Source organism: Heptranchias perlo, chromosome 12 (assembly GCF_035084215.1).
Source record: "Heptranchias perlo isolate sHepPer1 chromosome 12, sHepPer1.hap1, whole genome shotgun sequence".
NCBI classification, from domain to species: domain Eukaryota; kingdom Metazoa; phylum Chordata; class Chondrichthyes; order Hexanchiformes; family Hexanchidae; genus Heptranchias; species Heptranchias perlo.
The window spans coordinates 55,843,957-55,871,496 of NC_090336.1; the positions used below are offsets into that span (position 1 = coordinate 55,843,957).

At 42.3% G+C, this 27,540-nt stretch overlaps 1 protein-coding gene across 1 annotated transcript in view; it reads right to left on the bottom strand.

The window, feature by feature from the left end:
• Nucleotides 1–7,149: 7,149 nt before the first annotated feature.
• The window catches only part of shank2b (SH3 and multiple ankyrin repeat domains 2b), a 680,429-nt gene continuing 660,038 nt past the window's right edge, over nucleotides 7,150–27,540 (bottom strand). The window contains exon 24 of the mRNA XM_067994155.1: nucleotides 7,150–10,580. Coding sequence (XP_067850256.1) covers nucleotides 10,013–10,580 — 568 coding nt within the window. The 3' untranslated portion in view covers nucleotides 7,150–10,012. The remainder of the gene's footprint in view (nucleotides 10,581–27,540) is intronic.

Genomic DNA, 27,540 nt, shown 5'->3' on the forward strand with positions numbered 1-27,540 from the left:
ACTAAAAATGGAGCATGGTGCGTAACATAAGATCGAAATGTACAGCACTCCTTTATCACAAACAGACAAATTCAAATTTATTGACAAGATTGAGTTTGAAGTGAAGCTTTTTCAGTGTCAAGTGAGGTCACATACAATGAAAATAGTAGTATCTGCTTTTCTTAAAAAGGCTTTATTTATAAGTGCCATTTCACTCTGAAGCCATCATCTGAAACTACTACATCAGTAAAACAGGCTGCTGGAGATAATCTAAAATATTTAATGCCAGCATGGGACAAAGTGAATCTGTCACCAGGAATTAATGCAACTTCATAAAATACGCAGCACTTGATAGATATGATAAACCCTCAGCGGTAAAGATTGAGAGGTGCATGGGCACTGCTTCTTGTCGACATCGTTTACCTGGTCTTCAGGCTCCTCCTCCGTGCACTCTACTTGTGACGTACTTACAAGTGAGTTGAGCATGCACCACTCACCAGTAGCTATATGGAGGCACATCAACTCTGAATGATCCATAAAACTCATTCCCACCTCCTGATTTTTCTGCACCGGCTGTGTGTGCAGACTAAACGCAGGCCAGTTGTTGAGGCAGATTTTTTCAGCAGCTTGAGATTTTCCTTGCCCTCCTTTTATTCTCTGACGAACCCCCAGCTGCATCCCCTTCTCTCCCTTCTGTCTGGTGCAATTATTGCAACATGTTATTTTTGGCAATGTCCATGTAACTTCTAGTTGTCTGGCGATTGCAGAGTCAGGCACTGATGCTTCATCACTGAAGGTTCCTTGGGTCCCATTCGGTTGGCATCTTAGATCCAACCATGACGTAATATGCAGTTGACTGAACTGTGTTATGTTATTACTTGGCAAGGCAGCAGGAGAAATCTAATGGGATGTTGTGGTTTAGTATTCCATTTGGATTTCAATCCCACCAGCCCCCCCCCTCCACTAAAGAAATGGGGTTAGATTTACCTACAGGTCAAATTGTGTTGACATATGTATATCTTTTTCACACGTATGTCGAATTTGTCTCACAGTTGCTGTAAGATAATATTTTCTACCACTGGGGGTAACACCATATAATGCACAATAGCTCCAGAGATAAAGGCATTTTATAGCAAAGTAGCTTTGGGGCTAATTACATCATGTATAATGGGAACGAGCACAGTTGTAACCCATTGAAAATAATTAGCCGAACATGCCAGGAATCAAATTATATTTCATGCTGTTTCATTTTCTTTTGACTCAGGTCACATACGTTATGATGCGAAAGAAGGGGACTAAAATATTTTACACATTGGCATGATCATCAATCGGTATCATAGAATCATAAGTAAAAGAAAAATCCCTGAAAATTTGAATGTCATCCAAGTGGAATTTCGTTGAATATAATTTACATATCTGTCTTGGAAAACTGGCAAATCAAAAAGCATAATTAAAAAGATTAACCCTGTAACACCATCAACAAACTGCTAAAATGGAGCATCGAGCATAGAAATAACCACTGACAAGCCCCACAGGGTGCCAGATGATCTATTGGTTGTGGGGGGGTTATACATACTCTGTTTAAGTGGTCTCGGCAATCAATTCTATGTGAACTCCAGGTTTTTTTATGGTAATTTTCCTTTTCTTTTGGAAAGCATTTGCTACGTTGAATTCACGAAATAAAACAGTACTCTTCGACACCTGAGAGCGAACCTCAGGGGAGGAGTATAAATCACTGTGTTAATGTTTGAAAATAAATTGCATTTCAATGCCTGACAACTGCCGTGCATTTGGCTTAAAAGGTTCTACGTATGATTCGATTTGTCACATGACCACATGGTGGCCCTCGTCATCTATTAATGAAGAGGTGAGGGAGAATATTAAACCCAATTTACTCTGTAAAAGCCCGGTAATGTAAACACATATATCAAATGTAAATACATATCAGGGTAGAAATACATACGAGACAAGTAAATAAAATCAGAGCTGGAAATAATTTGGGGGAAGGCAAACAGCAGAAAGACAGTAAACATTAATTTTACTTTACACATTGACTTCTGCAGCCAATCAACGACAACAACTTGAATTTATATAGCGCCTACAATGCAGTAAAACATCCCAAAACGCTTCACAGGAGTGTTATCAAACAAAATTTGACACCGAGCCACGTAGAGATATTATGACAGGTGACCACTGCATGAAAGGTTGGTCACTTAACTGAAATGACATGTTTTAAAATTTGTATCCCTCATTTAAATAGAAAATTGTGTCCCTTTTTTCAACTCCCATCCTCTCCCCTCGTCCCCATACACACACACACCACACACCCTGCACCACATTCACTCGATAAAATTTGCCAATCAAAAGTAGGGACAGCCTCCTCTAAGATCATTTAGTGTTGCTCTGTGACCAGCCAACCAGAGAGGTCTTGACTGACTTCTGCTCGCATTTTCTCCCTCTTCCTTTTGGTTAGGGATCTCACCCTCACTCGGATTCTCTCTTCAGAGACCACGTCGGGGAAAAGAATCATAGGTTTGGACTATCGTCCCATCGTTGCATGGAATGATGCTATTAGTCCAATGCTCTCCTGGCCGGCCTCCCATCTTCCACCCTCCATAAGCGTGAGCTCATCCAAAACTCTGTTGCCCGTATCCTGACTCACACCAAGTCCTGTTCACCCATCACCCCTGTGCTTGCTGACCCACATTGGCTCCTGGTCCTTCAACACCTCGATTTTAAAATTCTCATCCTTGTTTTCAAATCCCTCCTTGGCCTCGCCCCTCCCTATCTCTGTAACCTCCTGCAGCTCTGAGATCTCTGCGTTCCTCTATTCTCTTCCTCTTGCACATCCCCAATTTTAATCGCACCACCATTGGCGGCTGTGCTTTCAGCTGTATAAGCCCTAAGCTCTGGAATTCCCTCCCTAAACCTCTCCACCTCTCTCTCCTTCTTTAAGACGCTCCTTCAAAACTACCTCTTTGACCAAGTATTTGGTCATCTGTCTCATTAATGTGGCTTGGTGTCAAATTTTGTTTGATAGCGCTCCTGTGAAGTGCCTTGGGCTGTTTTACTACATTAAAGGCGCTGTATAAATACAAGTTGTTGTTATACCACAGCTGGGTCTTTCCTTCTACAGGGTCCTAAACTTACACTAAAGATATTAATATAAACTTGTCAATGCAGGTTATACATTTATTACCCAACTGAAGGAGTAACTTGCACACCTGTAAGACACAACATTGGAATGTAAATATAAATTTATGGAGTTGTATAAATGGTAAATTTTAGTTCCTCAATTGATTTGACACAATTGTCGAACCGTAATTAATTATTTTCTTGGCATCTAGTCACATTGATCTTGCTTAATAGCGTGAAATAAAAATGATTGCCCACATCCAAATAGCAGATACTCATTACGTGTACATAATGCATTAATCATAGGACAAAACGTTCAACTCTTGGACTACAGAAGATTTCAACGTGGTTTGTGCTGTGGGATCAGTCAGTCAGTGTGGCAAAGCCCAGTATTCTCAGGTCCATCCGATTTTCTCGAAAAGATGACAGCACCAGAACCACCATTATTTTTAGTAGGGCAGGCACACTTGTCGGGAGAACACCAGTCAACAGTTCAGGTGTTGATCCCTTCCTCAGAACTGGAAGATATTACAGATGAACAGCATTTAAAACTGGAACAGAACAAGGGAAAAGGGGAAAAGGGGGAAAAAGAAAAAAAAATACAGGAACCACACACACTGGGAAACAGAATGATCTTTACAGTGTTTAGGTGGAGAACGAGAGATAGTTAAATGGCAGAAGTGATATGCACTTGTCTCCTTTCAGTTCAATACCCAACTTGTGTTCTCTCGACAGATGCTGAGTGTTTCTAGCGCCTTCTTTTTTTTTAGGAACATAGGAACAGGAGTGGGCCATTCAGCCCCTCGTGCCTGCTCCGCCATTTGATAAGATCATGGCTGATCTGTGATCTAACTCCATATACCTGCCTTTGGCCCGTATCCCTTAATACCTTTGGTTGCCAAAAAGCTATCTATCTCAGATTTAAATTTAGCAATTGAGCTAGTATCAATTGCCGTTTGTGGAAGAGAGTTCCAGACTTCTACCACCCTTTGTGTGTAGAAATGTTTTCTAATCTCACTCCTGAAAGGTCTGGATCTAATTTTTAGACTGTGCCCCCTACTCCTAGAATCCCCAACCAGCGGAAATAGTTTCTCTCTATCCACCCTATCCGTTCCCCTTAATATCTTATAAACTTCGATCAGATCACCCCTTAACCTTCTAAACTCTAGAGAATACAACCCCAATTTGTGTAATCTCTCCTCGTAACTTAACCCTTGATTTCAGATTTTGCAGCATCTGCAGCATTTTGCTTTTTGTCCGAAATTATTTTCACTGTACAGCAGTGTTATGGACTGTAATTCAGTAAGGCACAACGTTGCAGGAGTTTGAGCTTTCTTCTCACAATATATTTAAGATTGCGAGGCGATCTTGGAGAAACTCTGCTCATTTAGTGTCAGGATGTATTTCAGCTTTAAGTGAGTTGAAAGGTAAAACAACTTGCTGTGTTTTCCAGTATGATTTTCATAACAGCGGGGTGTCCGATGCCAGCCCTGGATAACAAGGCAGTTCCATGGGGTTTTGCTAATCACTCATGATAAATCAAGTGGAAAAGTTCTGCATTGGAACTTAATCATCAGGGATGAGGGACTTCAGTTATGTGGATAGACTGGAGAAGCTGGGATTGTTCTCCTTAGAGCAGAGGAGGTTAAGGGGAGATTTGATAGAGGTGTTCAAAATTATGAAGGGTTTTTATAGAGCAAGAAGGGAGAAACTTTCTACTGGCAAGAAGGGTTGGTAACCAGAGGACACAGATCGAAGGTAATTGGCAAAAAAAACAGAAGGCAGACAAGGAGGAATGTTTTTACGCAGCGATTTGTTGTGATCTGGAATGCACTGCCTGAAAGGGTGCTAGAAGCAAAGGCATGATGGGCCAAATGGCCTCCTTCTGTGCTGTATCATTCTATGATTCTAGGATAACTCCCCTTCTCTTCAAATACTGCCATGGTGTAACAAAAGAGTTAATCAGACTGTCCTAAACCCCGATGTATGATTCTAACTACCTCACAGGCCTTTGTTTTGCATTAAGATATTTAATCTATTTGATTAGTGACCGACGGGGCTTATAAAACCTTTTTTTTAAAAAAAGCACAAAAGTCCAATTTCAGTTTTTGAGGAAAGAATAGTTTTAGGAGCAGTGTGTTTTTTTAAATAAATGTTCTATTGTACAAGCCATGAGCATACGAGTAATTGGCACAAGGTGACATACCACAATGGACCCAGCGCATTTCTACTTACTGCTCAAGTACTGCAATTTTGCATGAAGGTCCAGAGGCAGTAACAGCGTTTGAGCAGATCAATGTGATAACAAATCACTTGCTGCAGCAAATCATGCGTCTTAGTCCTAAGTAACTTAATACATTTTTTGAGGCAATGTTGGGGAAGTATATGCATTTAGGCAACAAGACATAATCTTAAAATGGAATAAAAACACAAGTCTAAAATAAATGGTAACATCAAGGGTAGGAGGTTCAGATCAGTCAGTGTAACAACTACCAATCATTTTTCTAGACATTCAAGTTATATTCACATAACAGTCAAATCAGTAACCTGATGTTTGTGGTAGTTTAGCATTGACCAGAGATTGGGCAATGGTTTTTTTTAATAACGTGGTTTACTTAACTATTTGTACTTTAGGTCAGAACATTAGGTTACATTTTTCCCATGAAAATGTGTTACACATGAACTGCAGTATTAAGTGGATCACCCACTTTGAATACATTCTTTCTTGTAGTAACATACTTCATTTGGGTTCAGTGCTGCATCATTATCACTTGACTGCACGATTAGGTGCAGTCTAGGTTCGTCCCTTCAGATATTTTCTCCCTAACTAAAACGAACGCGAAACTTGCTGAACTCATTATGTCAGATTGTTCTCACGCCTCCTCCTCTAAATGAAACCTGGAACCAGTCTGTACGACCTTTTCTGTTGAGCTGTGAAGTGTGAATGCAGCAACGTTGCCAAGAGGGGCAGAGGTGACTAGTTGCATGAAGGGTGAAAAGACTTCTGCAGAATCAGCTACCTTTAGAAGGAAAGAACTTGCATTTATATAACGCCTTTCATGACCTCAGGATGTCCCAAAGTGCTTTATAGCAAAATCAAGTACTTTTGAAGTGTAGTCACTGTTGCAATGTAGCAGCCAATTTGTGCACAGCAAGGTCCCACAAACAGCAATGAGATAATGACAAGATTATCTGTTTTAGTGGTGTTGGTTAAGGGATGAATATTGGCCAGGACACCGGGGACAACTTCCCTGCTCTTCTTCAAAATAGTGCTGTAGGATCTTTTACGTCCACCTACGGGGGCAGACGGGGCTTTGGTTTAACGCCTCATCCGAAAGACGGCACCTCCAAAAGTGCAGCGCTCCTTCAGTACTGCACTGGAGCATCAACCTAGATTTTGTACTCAAGTCCCTGGAGTGGGCCTTGAACTCTTCAACCATTATTAACTCAGAGGCGAGGGTGCTATGCACTGAGCCACGGTTAAGAAGCTACAAATCAATGAAAGAGCTTGCTGCGAGTGGATAACATTAACCTTTGGCAGTGCTGCCATCTATTTTTTTTGGGCATTTACGACGTTACTATTTTTTTACAACCAAATGTGTCCTGAGATATCGTCAAGATTACGAAGTGTTGTGATAAGTCAAATTGCGATGGATTGTTTCCACTGGTTGGCAAAATGGTAATGAGAGGGGCATAAATTTGAGATAAAATTTAAAGGGGAGGTTAGAGAAAAATTTTCTTCACAAAGAGGGCGGTCGGAAAGCTGAGTATTCTGCCGCAAGCTGTTTCTGAGGCAGGATCTGCTAAATGTTTATTAAAAGAGAATGAGATCATTGCTTGAAAAAGAGGAATACTAAAGAATATGTGGAGTGAGTGGGACTAGACAAGGTGGCTCCATGCGGAGAAAAACGCCAGCACAGGCTTGATGGGCTAAATGCCCTTTTCTGTTTTGCAGCATTCTATAACTCTATGTCCTCCTAGCTACCTTCAGCTTGAGCTCATTTCCATAACAGGCCAATGCTTTTTTTTCTTTCTTCCATTTTATTTACATTCAGAAAATTACATACATATATTTTGTGAAGTAATTGTACAGCTTTTTACTTGCATTAGGAAAGAGACAACCACAAGCGGAAGCCTTCCCAAAGCGTCAAGTGTGGTACACCGCTGAAACTGAACTGGGCACTGTGTGTCACTCGAAACATTTCTGTTACATTCCACAGGGTGGATTTCATTGGGAACAAATATTTTCTCAGTCATTGCTTTTAATCAGCTCTCTGAAGAAGAAAAAAGTGTTTGCGGCATTTCAACACATTTAAAAGGATATTTTATGGCACCCAGATACGGTGTACCAACGTGCCACTCTGGAGAGCGGTGGCATGTGGATTTCCACCTTTGATCTCTCATGTGGCAAATTCCCAATAAAAATCTGGGCTGTCGGGGAGGGAGAGAGAGAGAGAGAGAGATGGGAGTGGTGGGGAGAGAGAGAGATGGGGAGGAGGGAGAGAGAGGTGGGGGGAGAGAGGAGAGACAGACAGAAATAGAGTGTGAAAGACAGTGTGAGAGAGCGAGAAAGGGAGAGAGTGCACGAGAGAGTGAGAATGCATGTGTGTGTAAGAGAGCAAGGGCGAGAGGGTATGAGAGAGTGTGAAAGTGAGTGAAAGTAAGAGTGTAAGAGAGTGTGTGAGAGTGAGAGAGTATGAGTGTGTGAGAGAGAATGCTTGAGAGTGAGAGAGAACGTGTGTGAGGGAGAGAGACAGCGCAAGAGTGCGAGAGAGAGAGTAAATCAGAAGCTCTGTTGCAAAGGAGTGAGTTTTCCTTCCTGCCCTTGAGACCAGCGAATGGTGCCTGCCATGGAGGGACTTTGAACAGTAGAAAATTAGGGTGAAAGTTTAAAAACTTTGGGTACTTTTGAAGCAGTTAGAGTAAAATAGAAACTAAATTCTGTTTCCAGTTATTGGAACTACAGCCAATGCAGGCCAATAGAATGGAAACTAATTCTTGTTAAAGGGCACAATGTCTGCAGTCAGTAATACAACTTTTATTCGCCGTTATAATATTTATTTCTCATATAATAATTTGGTTGCCATACAAGTTATTGAGGAGTTGGGAAAGTGCAAGTTACAGGAGCTCTTAATGGAATCTAGATGAAGATATATAAATCACAGAAATTACAGCAACATTAATAACCTGAACACAAGTCATTTACACAAATTATAGTGAGATACACCTTAACGCACTAGCAAAAAAAAAATTAAATTACTATTATCTGTAAAGAAAATGATATTGTAGGCTCATTGATGTAATCATTGCCAGATCAACTGGATAATTCTGCAGCTGCAATTACAGAGAAGTCAGTGGATCTACTATATAGCTAAATGATAAATACCACAAATAAATACTAAGAGCTGTGCACGATGTAAAACCTGTGAATCAAAATGTTCCCAACAGTCACCGCTAGTCGTTTCTGTTGAGGTTAACAGTATGAAGTGCACTCAAGTCTCCCATAAACAGGGGTGCCTGCATGTTATACACAATTTACATCTTGTGAGATTTGGTACCGTATACACAATTGTTACACAAACTAAGCATGTAAGATTGCCAGTTTTAATTACAATATGTAACAAAAATGCAGACCTAAAAGTGTGAATACATAATGCGGCAGAGAGAAAATGTGTCTAAATACCTGTCGTTCTACGGTTATGATTAATCTTTTATGCCGGGATTAATGTCCAGCGGTAAGAAAAGGCCAGGCTGAATCATCCACTACCACCATTGCCTCACATAACAATCTGCTCAGGTTTAACTTCTCTTGTATTTTGGCAGAGCGCGTTCAAAAATTAATTTACTGTGCAGCTACATTCCTCGATGGGAATACGTTACGTTACACGTCATTAACCAATTAATCAGAATAAACGTATACAGCTCGGAAAAAGAATAGCAGCTAAAATGACAAATAGAAACCCCCTTTTTAAAATTTTTTATTTCCAATAAGCAAGACAAGTTTTCCCGCACAGCTCGAATGAGCAAACTCATCTGCTCTGAAAACTGAATAATGACATGGCCCATTCAGAGCACTTCCAAATGCTCTAGTAAATAATTGTGGTAAATCACCTGCACTCTTATGGAAGACGATAATGATTAGTTTCAACACCCCTTGTCACTGTTATCAAGAGCAGCTCCTGTCAACAGTATTGGAAAGACACAGCAACAAAAAAAAAATCTGTATTAGCTTTCAAGGAAATAATTCAACAAATGCTACAACAGTGCCCCATCATTGTAGTGTGTTAAGAGAGTGTGTCAAAATGTGAAAAGTTAGAAGAGCTTCATACTTTTTTTTCCCCCCACAATACTGGAAATGATAAGACTGCTCAGCAGAAAGGAAATAATTCTAGTCAGCATCACATTCTTGTCCAAAGGAAAAAGTGGAGGAGTAAATCTCGGCGAGCAGATCTGCTGCACATCTTCGACATTATTGATTGTGATCCTTGTGAAGAAATACTGTACTAGCAAAGATAGAAAGTATATAACACAGCTCTGCTGGTTCAACTACTGTATCATTAAGACACATGTCCAAGTGAGGTCAATATTAAAAGGTCGTCGTTCAAAATATAGATTATGCTGTAGTATATTTACATCACAAAAGGATCTTCACTTTTGCACTATTCTTCTCAGCACATCAGTGGCACATGGCGTTGCTAGGCTGACGAGCCACTGATACTGTCAACTTATTGTGCTTATAAATGTACTAGAGGCTGTTATCTGAACAAACGTTCATGCTGAGCTTTTAAAAATATTTCAGTCGCACATTATATTCCAGCCAGAGCTATGGTGAATGTAGACTGTTGACAAAAATAATGAAAGATCTTTTAGTTACTTTGTAAAGCATTCAAATAAATGTTTATCTATCCAATAGTAGCTGTTTTAAAGCCCGTTCTATGTTCATTCGATGTCCGACTCTAGTCACCCCGAGATCTATTAAGTCTTCCTTCTGAAGTGACGGTAAATGTGTCCCATCTATTTCGTTGTCCAAAAATGCATCTTTGTGTTCTCCGAGGTTCAAAGTGTCTAGCCAGTCTGCTACGTCGTGTTTAGTCCAAAGGTGGACAGCCTTGGATGCAAAAGGTTTGTCCGAGATGGGCTGCTGCACAGCAGACGGAGAAGGGGATCTGCTGCGGCCTGGCTGGGTGCCAAAATGCCCTTCCCCAGAAACCGGTGGATTTTGGAAGCCAAAGGCATCAGAAAGAGTAGGCGATGAAGCTGACATTGGGAGAGAGGAAGGCCTGGGAGCTTGACCAGTTTCAGTCGGGGAGACAACAGGACTCGGAGCACGTTTTAAAATGGTCAAGCTGTCAAAATCTGACGTCCTGTTCTGAACCGTTATAGGTTGGCTTGATCCAGGCCGTATGGTGAAAGTTACAGTTGCATTCCTTTGTACACCTGAAGTACTGTTCACTCCTTCAGAAATCCTGTGGAATAATTAACACAGAATAATGAATTTATTTGCATAATCGATACATTTAAAAAAAAATAACGATGGTTCGAGAATTCTGGCAGTTGGGCTGTGTATGGGGGGTGATGGGGGGGGGGGACGGCGGGGAGAGGGGGATTGGAGGAATCGTACGGTCTCTCCAAATACAAACCCGCCAATCAACACAGATCACTAAATGAAATGTTTGGAAGCTCAGATTTTCAGGGTTGGGGGAGGGGTGAAAGATGAAAATGAGAGAATCTATACCAGTTGCAAAGAGTACCCCCCCGCCCCCCTCATTAGAAAATGGAGAAATTGGATCATTCAGTGGAAGAAAGACCTATTGCACAATTTTTAAGGGAAATCACTTTTTGATTTTGGCGTAAAGTTTAGTCTTTTATTACTCTAACTCCTAAGGAATGTTAAACTCTTGCTGACATTTATCCCTACATTACAAGAGTGACTATAATTCAAAAGTAATTCATTGGCTATGAAACCCTTTGGCGTATCCTGAGGTCATATAAGGTGCTATATAAATGCAAGTTCTTTTCTTTCCTAACCAGGGCTAGTGTCACTTGATGATGATTATGATTTACATTACGGAGACAAGAAATTTCTTTACCAGCATAAAGTAAGGTAAATGCAGGTTTTCTGTGCATAACTTTGATAGCTGCTCTCCGTGTAGATATGTTGCACGCTGCTGAAGCACTGAAATAGGGGCTGTAAAGGAAGTAAAGCACTGGGTGTTTATGCCCACAATCCCCCCACACTGTGGAGCTGCTGATTTCAACTGTAGGTTCTTGGAGACGTAAGCAGAATATGGCTAATGCAGACAACGTGTGTAAGTGAAGTTAACCAGAGTTAGTACATGCAGACAACGTGTGTAAGTGAAGTTAACCAGAGTTAGTACATGCAGACAGTCACGTACCCCAACCGACTCTGCTGACACAGTACAGATAGGAGAAACATTCTTGAAGGTCCTCAAATTGGCCCCAAACATCCTGCTAACAGGAACGCGAGGATATTCTGCCCGCTGCCCACCCACTCCATGCCTGGAGTAATACTCTACCTCCCATAACTTGGCGCCTATCCTCATAAGTAAAAGCTCTGAGATTTAGTACCATCATACCCTCCTCTCCACATTCTTGCTATCCTTCACCATGTGCAAGGACCAAAACCGGACACACTACTCCAAGTGCGGTGAATCAGAGCCTTATACAGCCTATATAGATATTCTTTATTTTGTACTCAATGGTTCTAGCAATACAACCTAATACCTTATTTGCTTTCCTTATAGTAATTTCATACAGTGTATCCTTAATGAGTGATAAGCTATTACCTCAGGTCTCTTTCTCAATCCATTACCACTAACGGGTATTCCTGCATGATATAGACAGGCCTGGACTTTGCTAACCCCATGACCTAGCACTTGTCCGCATTAACTGACATCTGCCAGAGACGGCCTTTTCACCTAACTTATCCAAATCGCTCTACAACCTATTATTTTGGTCTGAATTACTAATTCTCCGTGCACATCTTTGTGTCATCTGTGAATTAAAGAATGGTTCTGTTTAAGTCCTGCTCTAGGTCTTTAACGAAAATGATGAAAAACAAAAGTCCCAATAGAGAGACCTACAGATCATCGCTCATAACTGAGAACCAATTGGATCCAGTCCCATTACTAACAACCCTCTGCTTATGGTGACTTCAACCAACTGTCTAGTTTTTCTTAATAGTTTTCTACGCGGTATTTTGTCAAACGCTTTTTGGAAGTCACACTTAGTTAGTCAGCCCAAAGACGTATTTGGAGGTGATTTTTGATTCGGGTGGATATCGGTCGGGGGGTGGGTGGGGCGATTGAACAGCTCGTCCCATGTTGCTGGCATCCAGCACACCCCTGGGGCCAAAAATGTTATAAAGCCCTTTCACAGCCCCTCTTGAATATGGTAATGAAATTCCTGCTTCCAGACCTCATCCCAAGCCCGACTCGAATGATGGTAACTGAGCGGGAATCGGGGTGGTAGCAAGACTAAATTCGACCTCAATGAATCTCTGTTGAATCGTTCAGTAAAAGTCCCCTGAAGCTGAATAAATACAGCCTACTCTTAATTCAAAGCCGCTTAATTCAAAATTATCTGATAATTCCATTTTTTTTGCACTAAATTCCCAGTTTGCTATGTTATTAACACTGCTCAATTCAAATTATTTGATAACTCAAAAAGCATTTTCCAATCATCAGCAGATTGCATTACATTTATAGAGTTATGCATTGAAGATTTTGTAGTAAAAGCATCTCAATGTTAGTCTAATAGGCTCTTTTAAAATGTTGTGTACAGCAATGTTTAAAAGTGATACAGGAATTTTGATCAATTCTTACAAATATATTTTAGTCTTTTCAAATTCTCTCCATTGCAGGGCTATGAGGACAGAATGGGGGAGTGGGAATAATTAGATAGCTCTTTCAAAGAGCTGGCACAGACACGATGGGCTGAATGGCTTCCTTCTGTGCTTTAAGATTCTGTACAATGAAACTGCAAAGATTAGAGCATTGCAGTATTATCAAAAATGTGCGGGTTACCATCAAGTGAGATGAAACTATGGAGATGTATGGCCACTTTGCAGTAAAATTTCAAAGTCAGGTCTTCCCACGCTGACTTCAAAGCGGAATGATGTGAAGTCCCCTGGTAGAAGCTGTCTCACATCGCTTAGGTTTGACATCATGCAGAATACAACACCATTGCGGGGCTAAAACAGGGTCTCAAAAGTGCTCAGAGCTCCCTAATAAAGTCAGGCAATTTGGTAAACGTTCACTGAGCACGGACACTCTTGTCATGCTCTCGGAAGATTTTTGTTTTCTCCTACTGGGGAGGGGAGCTCAGACGAGCTATCGCTTGGTACCCACTGCACAGTTCAGGAGCCAGCAATAAGCCCCGTGCCTGCTGCTGTGCAGAACCACACTTCCAGCTGGCAAGTTTGAAATATTGCAAGAGCGCAGATGGGGGGATCTGTACTCTCAGGACATTACAGAGAGATTGGGGGAAACGTTGAGTACTTTTTTTTAAGGCTGCATATTGTGATACAAGTTCTGGCCAGAATGGAGATGATTGGGTAATTCCCTCGTCAATCACGCCTGGAAACTGCACGCTTGTAAGTAGTTGCAGTTGATTTTATGCAAATAATTTGTATTATGTAACTGTCCTCCACTCACTGCATTTGCTGGAGAAATAATCCTGCTGTACTCGGGAGACTCTGCTGTGGTTTCAGTCATGTGTTTGGAGTTTCTGTTTACTGTAGTTTCGGTCATGGGTTTGGAGACCGTTTACCATAGTTTCGGTCATGGGTTCTGAGACCCTCTTAGCTGTAGTTTCGGTCATGGGTTCTGAGACCCTCTTTGCTGTAGTTTCGGTCATGGGTTCTGAGACTCTGTTTGCTGTAATTTCGGTCATGGGTTCATAGACTCTGTTTACTGTAGTTTTGGTCATGGGTTCATAGACTCTGTTTACTGTAGTTTTGGTCATGGGTTCGGAGACTCTGTTTGCTGTAGTTTTGGTCATGGATTCTGAGACCCTCTTTGCTGTAGTTTCGGTCATGGGTTCGGAGACTCTGTTGGCTGTGGTTTCGGTCATGGGTTCGGAGGCTCTGTTTGCTGTAATTTCGGTCATGGGTTCTGAGACTCTGTTTGCTGTAGTTTCGGTCATGGGTTCGGAGGCTCTGCTGTGGTTTCGGTCATGGGTTCGGAGACTCTGTTTGCTGTGGTTTTGGTCATGGGTTCGGAGGCTCTGCTGTGGTTTCAGTCATGGGTTCGGAGACTCTGTTTGCTGTGGTTTCGGTCATGGGTCCGGAGACCCTGTTTGCTGTGGTTTCGGTCATGGGTTCTGAGACTCTGTTTGCTGTAATTTCGGTCATGGGTTCTGAGACTCTGTTTGCTGTAGTTTCGGTCATGGGTTCATAGACTCTGTTTACTGTAGTTTTGGTCATGGGTTCGGAGACTCTGTTTGCTGTAGTTTTGGTCATGGATTCTGAGACCCTCTTTGCTGTAGTTTCGGTCATGGGTTCGGAGACTCTGTTTGCTGTGGTTTCGGTCATGGGTTCGGAGGCTCTGTTTGCTGTAATTTCGGTCATGGGTTCTGAGACTCTGTTTGCTGTAGTTTCGGTCATGGGTTCGGAGGCTCTGCTGTGGTTTCGGTCATGGGTTCGGAGACTCTGTTTGCTGTGGTTTCGGTCATGGGTGCGGAGGCTCTGCTGTGGTTTCGGTCATGGGTTCGGAGACTCTGTTTGCTGTGGTTTCGGTCATGGGTTCGGAGACTCTGTTTGCTGTGGTTTCGGTCATGGGTTCGGAGACCCTGTTTGCTGTGGTTTCGGTCATGGGTTCGGAGACTCTGTTTGCTGTAGTTTTGGTCATGGATTCTGAGACCCTCTTTGCTGTAGTTTCGGTCATGGGTTCGGAGACTCTGTTGGCTGTGGTTTCGGTCATGGGTTCGAAGGCTCTGTTTGCTGTAATTTCGGTCATGGGTTCTGAGACTCTGTTTGCTGTAGTTTCGGTCATGGGTTCGGAGGCTCTGCTGTGGTTTCGGTCATGGGTTCGGAGACTCTGTTTGCTGTGGTTTCGGTCATGGGTTCGGAGGCTCTGCTGTGGTTTCAGTCATGGGTTCGGAGACTCTGTTTGCTGTGGTTTCGGTCATGGGTCCGGAGACCCTGTTTGCTGTGGTTTCGGTCATGGGTCCGGAGACTCTGTTTGCTGTGGTTTCGGTCATGGGTTCTGAGACTCTGTTTGCTGTAATTTCGGTCATGGGTTCTGAGACTCTGTTGGCTGTAGTTTCGGTCATGGGTTCATAGACCCTGTTTGCTGTGGTTTCGGTCATGGGTTCGGAGACTCTGTTTGCTGTAGTTTTGGTCATGGATTCTGAGACCCTCTTTGCTGTAGTTTCGGTCATGGGTTCGGAGACTCTGTTTGCTGTGGTTTCGGTCATGGGTTCGGAGGCTCTGTTTGCTGTAATTTCGGTCATGGGTTCTGAGACTCTGTTTGCTGTAGTTTCGGTCATGGGTTCGGAGGCTCTGCTGTGGTTTCGGTCATGGGTTCGGAGACTCTGTTTGCTGTGGTTTCGGTCATGGGTGCGGAGGCTCTGCTGTGGTTTCGGTCATGGGTTCGGAGACTCTGTTTGCTGTGGTTTCGGTCATGGGTTCGGAGACTCTGTTTGCTGTAGTTTCGGTCATGGGTTCGGAGACTCTGTTTGCTGTGGTTTCGGTCATGGGTTCGGAGACCCTGTTTGCTGTGGTTTCGGTCATGGGTTCGGAGACTCTGTTTGCTGTGGTTTCGGTCATGGGTTCGGAGACTCTGTTTGCTGTGGTTTCGGTCATGGGTTCGGAGACTCTGTTTGCTGTGGTTTCGGTCATGGGTTCGGAGACCCTGTTTGCTGTAGTTTCGGTCACGGGTTCGGAGACTCTGTTTGCTGTGGTTTCGGTCATGGGTTCGGAGACTCTGTTTGCTGTGGTTTCGGTCATGGGTTCGGAGACTCTGTTTGCTGTGGTTTCGGTCATGGGTTCGGAGACTCTGTTTGCTGTGGTTTCGGTCATGGGTTCAGAGACCCTGTTTGCTGTGGTTTCGGTCATGGGTTCGGAGACCCTGTTTGCTGTGGTTTCGGTCATGGGTTCGGAGACTCTGTTTGCTGTGGTTTCGGTCACGGGTTCGGAGACTCTGTTTGCTGTGGTTTCGGTCACGGGTTCGGAGACTCTGTTTGCTGTGGTTTCGGTCATGGGTTCGGAGACTCTGTTTGCTCTGCCCTGCCTCCAACTCTGGCTGATGCAGCTCTGTCAATATTCACTCCGTTTTAAAAAATTCATTCTGAGGATGTGGGCATCGCTGGCAAGGCTGAAATGTTATTTCCTATCCCTTGTTGCCCTGAGAAGGTGGTGGTGGTGGACCTTGTTCTATTTGATGCAACTGAGTGGCTTGCTAGGCCAGTGGGCAGTAATTGGGGAGGACAGAGTGATCAAAGGGATTGTTGTTGAGGGGTAGGAATAGCTAGGAACTGAACGCATTCCACTCACTTTCAGCTAATAGCAACATTTTTTACACTGAATTGACTTTTGGTAAAGCTGTTAGCAGGAAAAGCTGTAGCAAGATTGGAAATGCCACTCAGCATATACTAGTTTTTTAAAAAAGCAACTAACTTCAACCCAAAAAAGTCCTATTTAGTTTGTGTTAATTTACACTTAAGAACGCATTGTTTTTTAAGAATCATATTACTTTTGAACAGAATTTTTTCTTCATTTATATAACTTTCCAAGTTTAATTTCACATCTTGAAACAGCAAAAGAAAATATGGAAAACAAATGGGACAATTTGGATTTCTACAACAACAACAATAAAAACCTGCATTGATATAGTATCCTTAGTGTAGTAAAGACGTCCCAAGGCACTTCACAGGAGTGCTGTCAGCCAAAAAATTTGACACTGAGCCACATAAAGAGATATAAAGGCAGGTGACCAAATAGCTTGGTCAAAGAGGTAGGTTTTAAGGAGCGACTTAAAGGAGAGTGAGACAGAGAGGCAGCGAGTTTTAGGGAGGGAATTCTAGAGCTTAGGGCCGAGGGAGCTGAAGGCACGGCCGCCAATGGTGGAGTGATGAAAATCGGGGATGCGCAAGAGGCCAGAATTGGAGGAGCGCAGAGATCTCGGAGGGTTGTAGGGCTGGAGGAGGTTACAGAGATAGAGGTGAACTATAGGTAAACTTCCCAAGAAGATAAAGTTTGAGATCTCTCTCTGATCTTTGAAGGCAATCAGATGAATTTCAAGACATAAATCGAACATTGCAATTTGTCTGGTTGTAATCCCATAGGTGAAATTTTTGTGATCCTGGCAGGATTGGAAGCATAATCTCATTTCTTTATACTTACCCATTTAAGCCTTCAATCCTGTTCTTAACTAGATGTTCGTCCAGCTCATTCTTAAGGAATTACCATGACATTAACTGCTCTAGGATATTTCACACAACTGCTTCTCTATGGGGGAAAAAATTTATCTAATATCTAGTCTCACTTGAAGCTTTACAATTTTATAATCATGTCCTCTAGTTTTATGATCATAGTTTAAATTATATCATCTACTTATGTCTATATTATCTATGCTCTCAGCATGTTAACGACCTGCATGATGTGCTTTCTTAATCACCCTTTTGGCAATGCAAATGGGTAATGTTCTGTGAGCTTCTTTTCATCCAGATGTTTGCCGTGAATCTCCTCAGAGGTTCTTCTGTTTGGTTGACGTAACTTCAGCGGAAACCCCGTTTACATGGTGTATCTGGGATTTCCTCCAATCTTCCGGCAAAGTTGAGGAAATATTGGAGTGCATTGATAAAGGAAATGCAGTGGGCATTGTGAATATGGATTTTCAAAAAGGTGTTTAATAAGGTGCTGCATAAAAGGCTCACTGATAAGATTAAGGAGCGTGATATTAAGGGGGAATGTGGCAGCATGGAAAGAAGTTAGCTAAAGGTCAGAAAACGGAAGGTAGTGCTTAATGGATGCTTTTCAGACTAAAGGGATGTAAATGTTGGTGTCTGCCAGTGGCCAAAGTTGGGATCATTGCTCTTCCCAATATGTATAAATCACATTGGATATCAGAGGCGTGGAGAGGGAGGGAATTACCTTCTTTGTGCCGTGGACGGATTTCTGCCTGTATTTGCCCTAGCCCCGACCCATTTTTCTTCTTTCTGGTTCATTACGTAGGCATGGCCAGGCTCCCAGTAGGGTTCGCATCAGGAAGAGGGAGCCTGGCAGTGCCAGGGCAGAGAATCCTGGCCCGAAGACCATAGGCGTCAGCAGGTAAGTCTCTGGGGCCAGCTGGAGGGGCAGGAAGCTGATACAAGGCCCTCTCCCTCCATTGGACGAACTCTGGGCCTTTACCGCCACTTCCGAAGGCATGCTGCTACCTTTCACATGGCGGCAACTGGACGGGAAGAAGGAAAATCTGCTGGCGATCTGGGACTCTCTTCCCCCCCCGGCACCTCCCTGTGGTGAGCGGGGAAGGAGTTGCCAGAGACGGCCTCCGATATTAGGCCTCACCACACAAATCCTCTGACATTCTCTGCTGTGATCCCGCCTGACTTTCGGTGGGAACAATGACAACCCCAATCATTGGAACTAAAGTGTCAAACAAAATTCTGCGAGACTGTTTATTAAACGGAGAGCACCTCGAAAGTATTTGCCCCTAGACTTTCGTTCCCCTTTACATTTCAATGGAATATTTTTGTGCCAAGAGTAAAATCATGGAATTATAGACCGTTGCAGGACGGAAATAGGCCACTCAGCCCACCTCATGCTCATGTGGTGTTACTCTCCACATGTTGCCATCTACTGCTCACTCCCAGACACTTTAATTGCTCAATTTTTTTAAGCAATTGTCCAAATCCCTTTTCGATGTATTCGGGAAAAATTTAACCCAACCCGTCCAATGGGAAACCCACTGGATCGGTTGGAATGCCCCTGGTTTTACATCCCACCCAATATAACTCTCCTTTGACTTCAATGGAGAGTAAAATCGGACGGGGTATAAAACCGGCATTGCACCCGATCCCCTCAGATTCCCGACGAGCGGATTAGGCTAAAGGTTCCCCCATTGACTCTGCTTCAGCAATGGTTAGTGGCAGAGAATTCCACATTTTGACTAACTTCTGTGTAAAGACATTTTTTCTAGCCTCCACTTCAAATCTGTTTGTGAGTATCTTAAATGTCTGCCCTATCATTACTGCCTCAACAATCAGTGTAGTAAATCTGTCATGATTTACCTTGTCATAATCCTTCATAATCTTAAAGACATCTTAATGACATCGATCAGGTCACTTCATAACCGTCTCAGCTCTAAAGAGCCCTAACTTCTCAAGTTTCTCTTTACAATTGTAACCTCTCATCCCTGGTAACATATTACTGAATCTGCACTGCAACTTTTCCATTGCTTTTATATCCTTCTTATAATTATGTGCCAAAACTGTGCACAATTGTCCAACTGAGGCCTAACTAAGGTTTTGTATAAGCTCAATACTACCTTTAGATACTAAACTAACAATCCCAGGTAAAATGTGCAGAGAGGCAATATAGTTAAGATTAAACGCAACGATAATATGTAAATTTGCACTTTGTCCAAATAGTTACTATTAATTCAATAATTAAATGAATTGTCTTAATAAAACTACAGAGTAAGCTATTTCATGAGATGAAAATGTCACCTAACATCAAACTGACTTCATCAACAAGAGCATGAGTTTCAACTCATTTTCCATTTTAGCTCTGAGATTTTACTAAAATTAAAAGTAATTGAATGTATCTGCTCTTTAGTACATTGTTATTAACTGGTAGAAAGGGAGAAATATTTCCATGGCTGCTTAAATTAATTTCTACCTGTTGGCTTAATAATGAGCACCATCATCCCAATAAAAAAAATGGCATCACATCTTATCGGGTTTGCAAACGAAAGCTGTGCAATGATGAGGGGAGATGAGGAGATGAATATTTTTACACAGTGAGTTGCTACGATCTGGAATGCACTGCTGGAAAGGGTGGTGGAAACAGATTCATTAGTAACTTTCAAAAAGGAATTGGATATACTCTTGAAAAGGGAAAATTTGCAGGGCTATGGGGAAAGAACAGGGAAGTTGAGACTAATTGGATAGCTCTTTCAAAGAGACAGCATAGGCGTGATGGTCCGAACGGCCTCCTTCTGTGCTCTATGATTCTCTGATCTGATTAGCAATGTGATTAGGTTATTGCATCACTGATTTGTTTTGAAAGTTTCTTTGAGAATGTAGGCGCCTTCATGAAAAGCAGAGTGTGATTAGTTTGCGCGACAGTATATATTGTATCTGCTGCAGTGCAAGGCGTTAGCTGAGGAAATGGCTGTCCCTGGAGTTGGGTCTGGCCAAGAAGACCCCAAAAAAGGTGGAGATATATCCCTTTCAGATTAAAATGTTATAATAATGTTGGGGGGGGGGGGGGAGGGGAGGGGAGGGTGGAAAGGAATGTGACAGAGGGATGAGGGTTTTTTCTTCATTCTCAGTTCTTTGTATTACATGAAAGAACCAAAAATAACATATTTGTGCATTATGTAACACATAGGGGTTACATACTGCAACCATGGCATCACATGTAGACTAATGATACAGCTTTTTATTGGATGCTCGTTAACAGTGAAATTATCTGTAATATTAATTTTAGTATTTTTAAACATCTTAGTAAATCTGTGTTTTCTGCCGAAATAACCGTAAACATAAAAGCACAAAGTAAAGCAGCAATTTATGCTTTAGAGACTGAATTTACAAACCCTCCACATGAGGCTCTTCTGCAAACATCAATCATGAAAGCAAATACAATTTTAACAATGAAATGGAAGGTACAATATAATAGAGTGTATTAGAGGTGTCTTTGCCTGTACTTAACAGCAGTGTGTTTTTTTGTGTGTTGTGTCCTGTGTTCATCAGGCCAACATTATTCACTTGATTCAAGGTTGCCAAGGCCATTAGTTGCTAAGCAACTGCTGGTTCAGCAGCCAGAATCCTGGTCGTCTCTAAAAAACCAAATAAATACCTATATTGTGATGTTTGCAATCGTCCCAAGTTTTCTTTCTGTGGTGTGTGAGTACTATTGCTTTATTCGTACTTCTGATTCAATGTGGTCCATTAACAATTTGAATTTAAAAAGAATACGACATCCCTACCTATTGAAGCTAAAGCCACCTCTTTGGTAAAATCCACAAATGATTGTCGCAATTCCATGAAAAAAAAGAACTTGCATTTATATCGCGCCTTTCACGACCTTAGGACATCCCAAAGCGCTTTACAGACAATGAAGTACTTTTGAAGCGCAGTCACTGTCGTAATGTAAGAAATGTGGAAGCCAATTTGGGCACAGCAAGGTCCCACAAACAGTAATGTGATAATGATCAGATAATCAGTTCTAGTGATGTTGGTTGAGGGATAAATATTGACCAGGACACTGGGGAGAATTCCATTGCTTTTCTTCAAAATAGTGTCATAGGATCTTTGAGGGCAGAGGGGGCCTGGGTTTAACGTCTCATCCGAAAGACAGCACCTCCGACAGTGCAGCACACTTTTAGTACTGCATGTAAGTGTTAGCCTGGATTATGTACCCACAACCTTCTGACTCATAGGCAAGAGTGGTACCACTGAGCCATGGCTGACCCAATGGACAAGACCTCCTATATAAGTTTTGACAGGTGACGTCTATTGTCCAGGGACTCATGTTATGTGATACGATTTCTATAACTATGAGGAAATGAAGCACCGATTCATATTTCTTGTCTTCTGTTACCATCAGCTATGGGTACATGCACAAGGTTTTATTTATAATTGGGTTAGTGAATCAAACTGATATACATAGTACTGAGTTATCTGGTTAGTGGTACTGATGTAATTCATTGAGCAGTCAATGCTCGTTAAAATGTTATTGAATATGTAAATGAAATTCATGTATATCACAACTAATGATAAATAGGTAACGTTGTTTGTTGCTGAGTGGGGCGAACAAGTTTATCCCAAATAGGAAGGGACTAGTTAAACAGATTTTAAACGTAACTTCTAATGTAAAAACAATGGTACAGATATATAAATGCATCTGTTAGATTTCCTATGATACTTAATTCTGTTTATAATTCATATTTAGGGCTCTGATTTTTTTCCACGTTTCTTGCCATCAGTCACAATCCTGCGTCAATTGGAAGGATGGAAAGGCTGAGCCACTGATTTGCCATTGGTTAAGTAGAGATGTGTTTTGTGGCATGTCACTAGTCCAGCACAGTCTCCTTTCATGCTCCCCGGTTCTTGACAGGCAGCACTTCACAGCTCTGAACTTTTGTTGAATTTCGGAGCTCGACTAAAAACTCTCCCATTGAGAAGGATAAAGCTTGAATTAGAATCAAATCTCGAAGCTGTCAATGCCCTCCCGAGGACTTTGACTCTGTTCTGGGGTATGGACCCACGGACGATGTGTTGCCCTCTGGTACATGGCCAAGTAGCCATTACTCATGTGTAAGCCTTGATAGTAAATGTCAACAGGCTATTCACCTGCAGCAGCATCACTAACAAACACAATCCTGTCCTCATCTAATGTACACACACATACACTTTCACTAAGAGGCACTGAATAGCAATTCAGAGTAGGAGATCATTTTCCCCTCCTTCACCCATAGAACCATACAGCATAGAAGGAGGCCATTTGGTCCAACATGTCTGTGCTGGCTTTTTGCTAAAACTAATCCAAACTGCCCTGCTCGCTGTCCCCATATCTTTCTCTGCTTCAAATATTTATCCAATTTTCCCTTGAGAGATGCCATGGTCTCTTCCTCAACCGTGACAAAGCAGTCCATGCTCCAACAACCCTCTCCATAAAGACATTTCTCCTAACCTATTCTCCTCGCTCTCTTACTGACAATTTTAAATTGGTGATCTGTCGTCAATGACTCCCCAGGCAGAGGAAATAGTCTTTCCATATTCATTCTACAAGAACCCTTCATACTTTAAAAACCTCTATTAAATCTCCTCTTTGCTTTCTCTGCTCCGGTGGGAATAGTTCCAGTGTCTCAAGTTTCTCGTCATGACTATAGTTTCCAAGCTGTGCTGAGATCATTTTTTTAAGAAAGGGTATTACATTTATATAGTGCCTTGGCATGTCCTTAGGAAGCTTTGCAATACACGAATTACTTTTGAAGTGCAGCCACTGTTGTTATGTAGGCAAATGCAGCAGCCAATTGCACACAGCAAGGTCTCACAACAGCAAATGAGGTGAATGACCAGTTAATCAGTTTTTGTGGTGAAGTTGGTGTGGATACAAGGCTCTTCTTCAAAAAGTGCCTGTGGAATCTTTTATGTCCACCTAAACCAACACCACAGGCAGCCTGGGACTCTGCTCAAGGTCACTTTAAGTATTTGACTCCCTCAGTACTGCAATGTCAGCCTAAATTACATGCTCAAGTCTTGGAGCTGGTCTTGAACCATAACCCTTCTGACTTAAAGGCAAGAGTACTACCAACTGAGCCAAACTGACACTTGATGCTTGTAGTCACATTTGACAATTGCCCTACTCTGACTGAGATCACTTAACTTCGGCACAGATCAGAGATCAAACCTGAGACCTTCCTGCTCTTTGCTCAACTACTTGCTGAGCCATCAGGGGAGCTCTTAACCATTAGGTTTAATCCTGCTCTTACAGTTATATTAGCAACATCAGCTCATCACATTAGTCATAAAGCCTGTTATTACAAATCCTCTTACTACAAATACCAAAGCATCTTTAGTGGTTAAAGTAAATCTAGGTAAAAGGCAGGTAGCAGAAGGTCATAGTGTAGGTTAAACCGTAATGCATTCTCTCCTGGTTTGTCGGAGGGACTTCAGAAAATCTGGATGTGAATGGGAACAAAAAGTTTTCCTTTGCATCCTTATACATGGTTCCAACTATCCAGTCTGATTATTTGAAGTGTGACCGTTGGGCGGCAATTTTAACCCAACCTGTCCGTCAGAAAACTGAGGGGATCGGGTGCAACACTGGTTTTATACCCCGCCCGATTTTACTCTCCACTGAAGTCAATATTGGGCGGGTCATATTGACTTCAGTGGAGTCAATATGGCCCACTCGATCCCGTGGGTTTCCCGTCTGGCGAGTTAGGTTAAAATTACCCTTCATGCTGTAATACTGAACATTTCCAGTTATGGAAGGTCAGTTGTAGGTTAGCTGGGATTGTGAGGAGTATGGACTACTGCAGTCTCCTGGGAGCTTGCTTAATTGCCTTAAGAAGTTGGAGGGGAATTTGCCCAGAGTTTTTCCTGAATTACTGCAGGATTTCTCTCTTTTTTTTTCCCCAAGTCCCAAGAAAGAAATGAAGGATTTGGATGACTGTCAAATTGTTTAACATGCAGTCTAAATATGATAAGAGCATGCACCGGAATTTTGTGAAATGTAAACTTACTTTAGTGCGATATTTATTTAGAGTTAAAATGCCCATTGAAATGGAATCCAAATCGCTCCTCTCTAGTGTTTCCAGGAGAGTGTCCCCCGTCTGAGGTCACTAAGTTTTGAATTTTATATGGGCTTTTAGCTAAAGATCACACTAAAGAAAGGACCCTTTCATGTCCTCAGGATGTCCCAAAGTGCTTCGCAGCCAAGGAAGTACTTTTGAAATAAAAACAGAAAATGCTGGGAATACTCAGCAAGTGAGGCAGCATCTGTAGAGAAAGAAACAGAGTTAACGTTTCAGGTCGAAGACCTTTCGTCAGAACTGAATACTTTTGAAGTGTATTCACTGTTATACAGTCCCCACTTACACCATTCCTATTTATTCCAGATAGCCGCCTATCTCGGGCAAATGGAGCTGACCATTTGCCATTGCCATAGGCATCAATTACAAAGGCGCCGCTTAAACTGTATGAAGGTCAGCTACTATTTTGTGCAGTTGAAGCAGCTGTTTACACCTTGTTAAAGTGCGATTACCTGTCATTAAGCAGGGTGGGAGGAGACTAATATGGAGCATAAGCACCGGAATAGACCAGTTGGGCCAAATGGCCTGTTTCTGTTCTGTAATTTCTATGTAATTCTAAGTCCTAACTCTCCCCGTGGCCTCATCTCCTGCCACTGCTGTGGGCCCTTCTCGCCGGCTTGCTGAGTAGGACAACTTCCGGCTTCTTTTTAAAATTAACATGACAATCAGACCAACTCTTAAACGGATCCAGAGCTTTAAAGTTCTGAAAGCCTTTGGTAAATGATGACATCCTGGGAGGAGTCGTAACTGTTGAGACAGCTGATGCCAAGTTTGTTCAGCACAGTCGCTGCTGTTCTGGTAGCGGTTCTCCATATCGGAGAGTCTCTGTGGGCCTGGTGCTTGTTGAAGAGGAAGCAGGAATTTTGCTTTATTTTTAAGAATTGACCATGTGAAGAGAAGTAAGTTTATGACTAAAACTGTTGACTTTTTACTCATTTTATTTGCGGATTTTGCTTGGCTATGTTTCTATGTCTGAACAACCCTTGAAAAAGTGTATTTCTTTAGCAAGGTTAGGTCGTGACATAAAGCTGCGTGCTCCTGTAAAAGAGCTGGCTCGTGTCACTGAAGTGACTACTTTATCAGTTAGGGCAAAACAAAGTAATTACCCTATCACTGCTTTGACACGGTATAGTAACCTGGGTTATACCAGCCATCGCGTACAGCGAGCAAATCGCATTGGCACGAACGTGCCCGCTATACGCGGTGAGGACTGTAACGTAGGCAAATGTGGCATCCAATTCACACACAGCAAAGTCCCCCAATGAGATAAATGACCATATCATCTGGTTTGGTGATGTTGGTGAAGGATAAATTTTGAGCAGGACAACAGGAGAACTCCCCTTCTCCTCAAATACTACCATGGTGTTAGAAAAAGGTTATTCAGACTGACCAGAAGTCTGCTAATATTATACTGCTATTGATTTCTCTTTATATTGTAGTAATAGTAACTTTTAGCTTTTGCCTGTTAAGTGAGGAAGTAGAAGTCAATTTAGGTGTAGTGGCCACTGAACTGTTGAATTAAGACTGACCTTAGTCACCAGTCATCAGTTTCGTCACCAGTAAACCTAATTAAAAGGCATTCCAGATCATACTGATGCATGTTTCAGAGAACTTTAATCAGTTGATAACAAGTTAGTTCTGCGGAAAGAAACATCTGCAAATGCATCATCCTTTTTAGATTGGCATGGAATGCTACTAGCTGCTGAGCTGCAATGCCAGTTAGGTGGCAAGTTGAAAATCCAGCCCAGTATCTCCAACAACAACAATTTGCATTTATGTAGCGCCTCTAGTGTAATAAATCGTCCCAAGGCATTTCACAGGAGCGATTATTAAACAAAATTTGACACCGAACCACATAAGGGGATATTAGGTCAGGTGACCAAAAGCTTGGTCAAAGAGGTAGGTTCTAATGAGCGTCTTAAAGAAGGGGAGACAGGTTGAGAGGCGGAGAGGTTTAAGGAGGGAATTCCAGAGCTTAGGGCCTAGGCAGCTGAAGGCAGGGCAGCCAATGGTGGAGCGATGAAAACTGGGGATATGCAAGAGGCCAGTATTGGAGGAGTGCAGTGATCTTGGAGGGTTGTAGGACTGGAAGAGGTTACAGAGATGGGAGGGTTGAGGCCACGGAGGGATTTGAAAACAACGTAGGTCAACGAGCACAGTGGGGTGATGAGTGAACGGGACTTGGAACCAGTTAGGATACGGGCAGTAGAGTTTTGGATGAGCAAACATGCAGCCCTCCCTCAGTACTGCACTAGTGTGTCAACCTTGATTATGTTCTGCAGTCTCTGGAGTGAAGCTTGAATCTATGACCTTCTGACTGGGAGGTACAAGCACTACAATTGGGCCAAGGCTGACAATGCCAGAACAAAGCGTGGTGTTTTTTAACAATTAAGACAGTTATTTTAAAAGCTAGCTTATAATATAAAATTTTGATTCTTGTAAGTGACTGATATTTACAGATGGTGATCTGTTTATAGGACTCCGCCATACCGAAAGATTAATGATAGTCGGGCCTTTGAAGAGTCAAATGTTTGCAACCAATATTATCCCAGCGAGGATGAGTATAGATGCTTATTACTTTCATGGCTACGATAACAGGGTTAGTCCTATGAGGAGAGATTGAGTAGAATGGGCCTATATTCTCTGGAGTTTAGAAGAATGAGAGATGACCTCATTGAAATGTATAAAATTCTTAGAGGGCTTGACAGGGGAGACGCTGAGAGGTTGTTTCCCCTGCCTGGAGAGTCTAGAACTAGAGGTCATAGTCTCAAGATAAGGGGTTGGCCATTTAGGACCGAGATTAGGAAAAATTTCTTCACTCAGAGGGTTGTGAATCTGTGGAATTCTCTACACCAGAGGGCTGTGGCTGCTCAGTTGTTGAGAATATTCAAGAATGAGATTGATAGATTTTTGGACA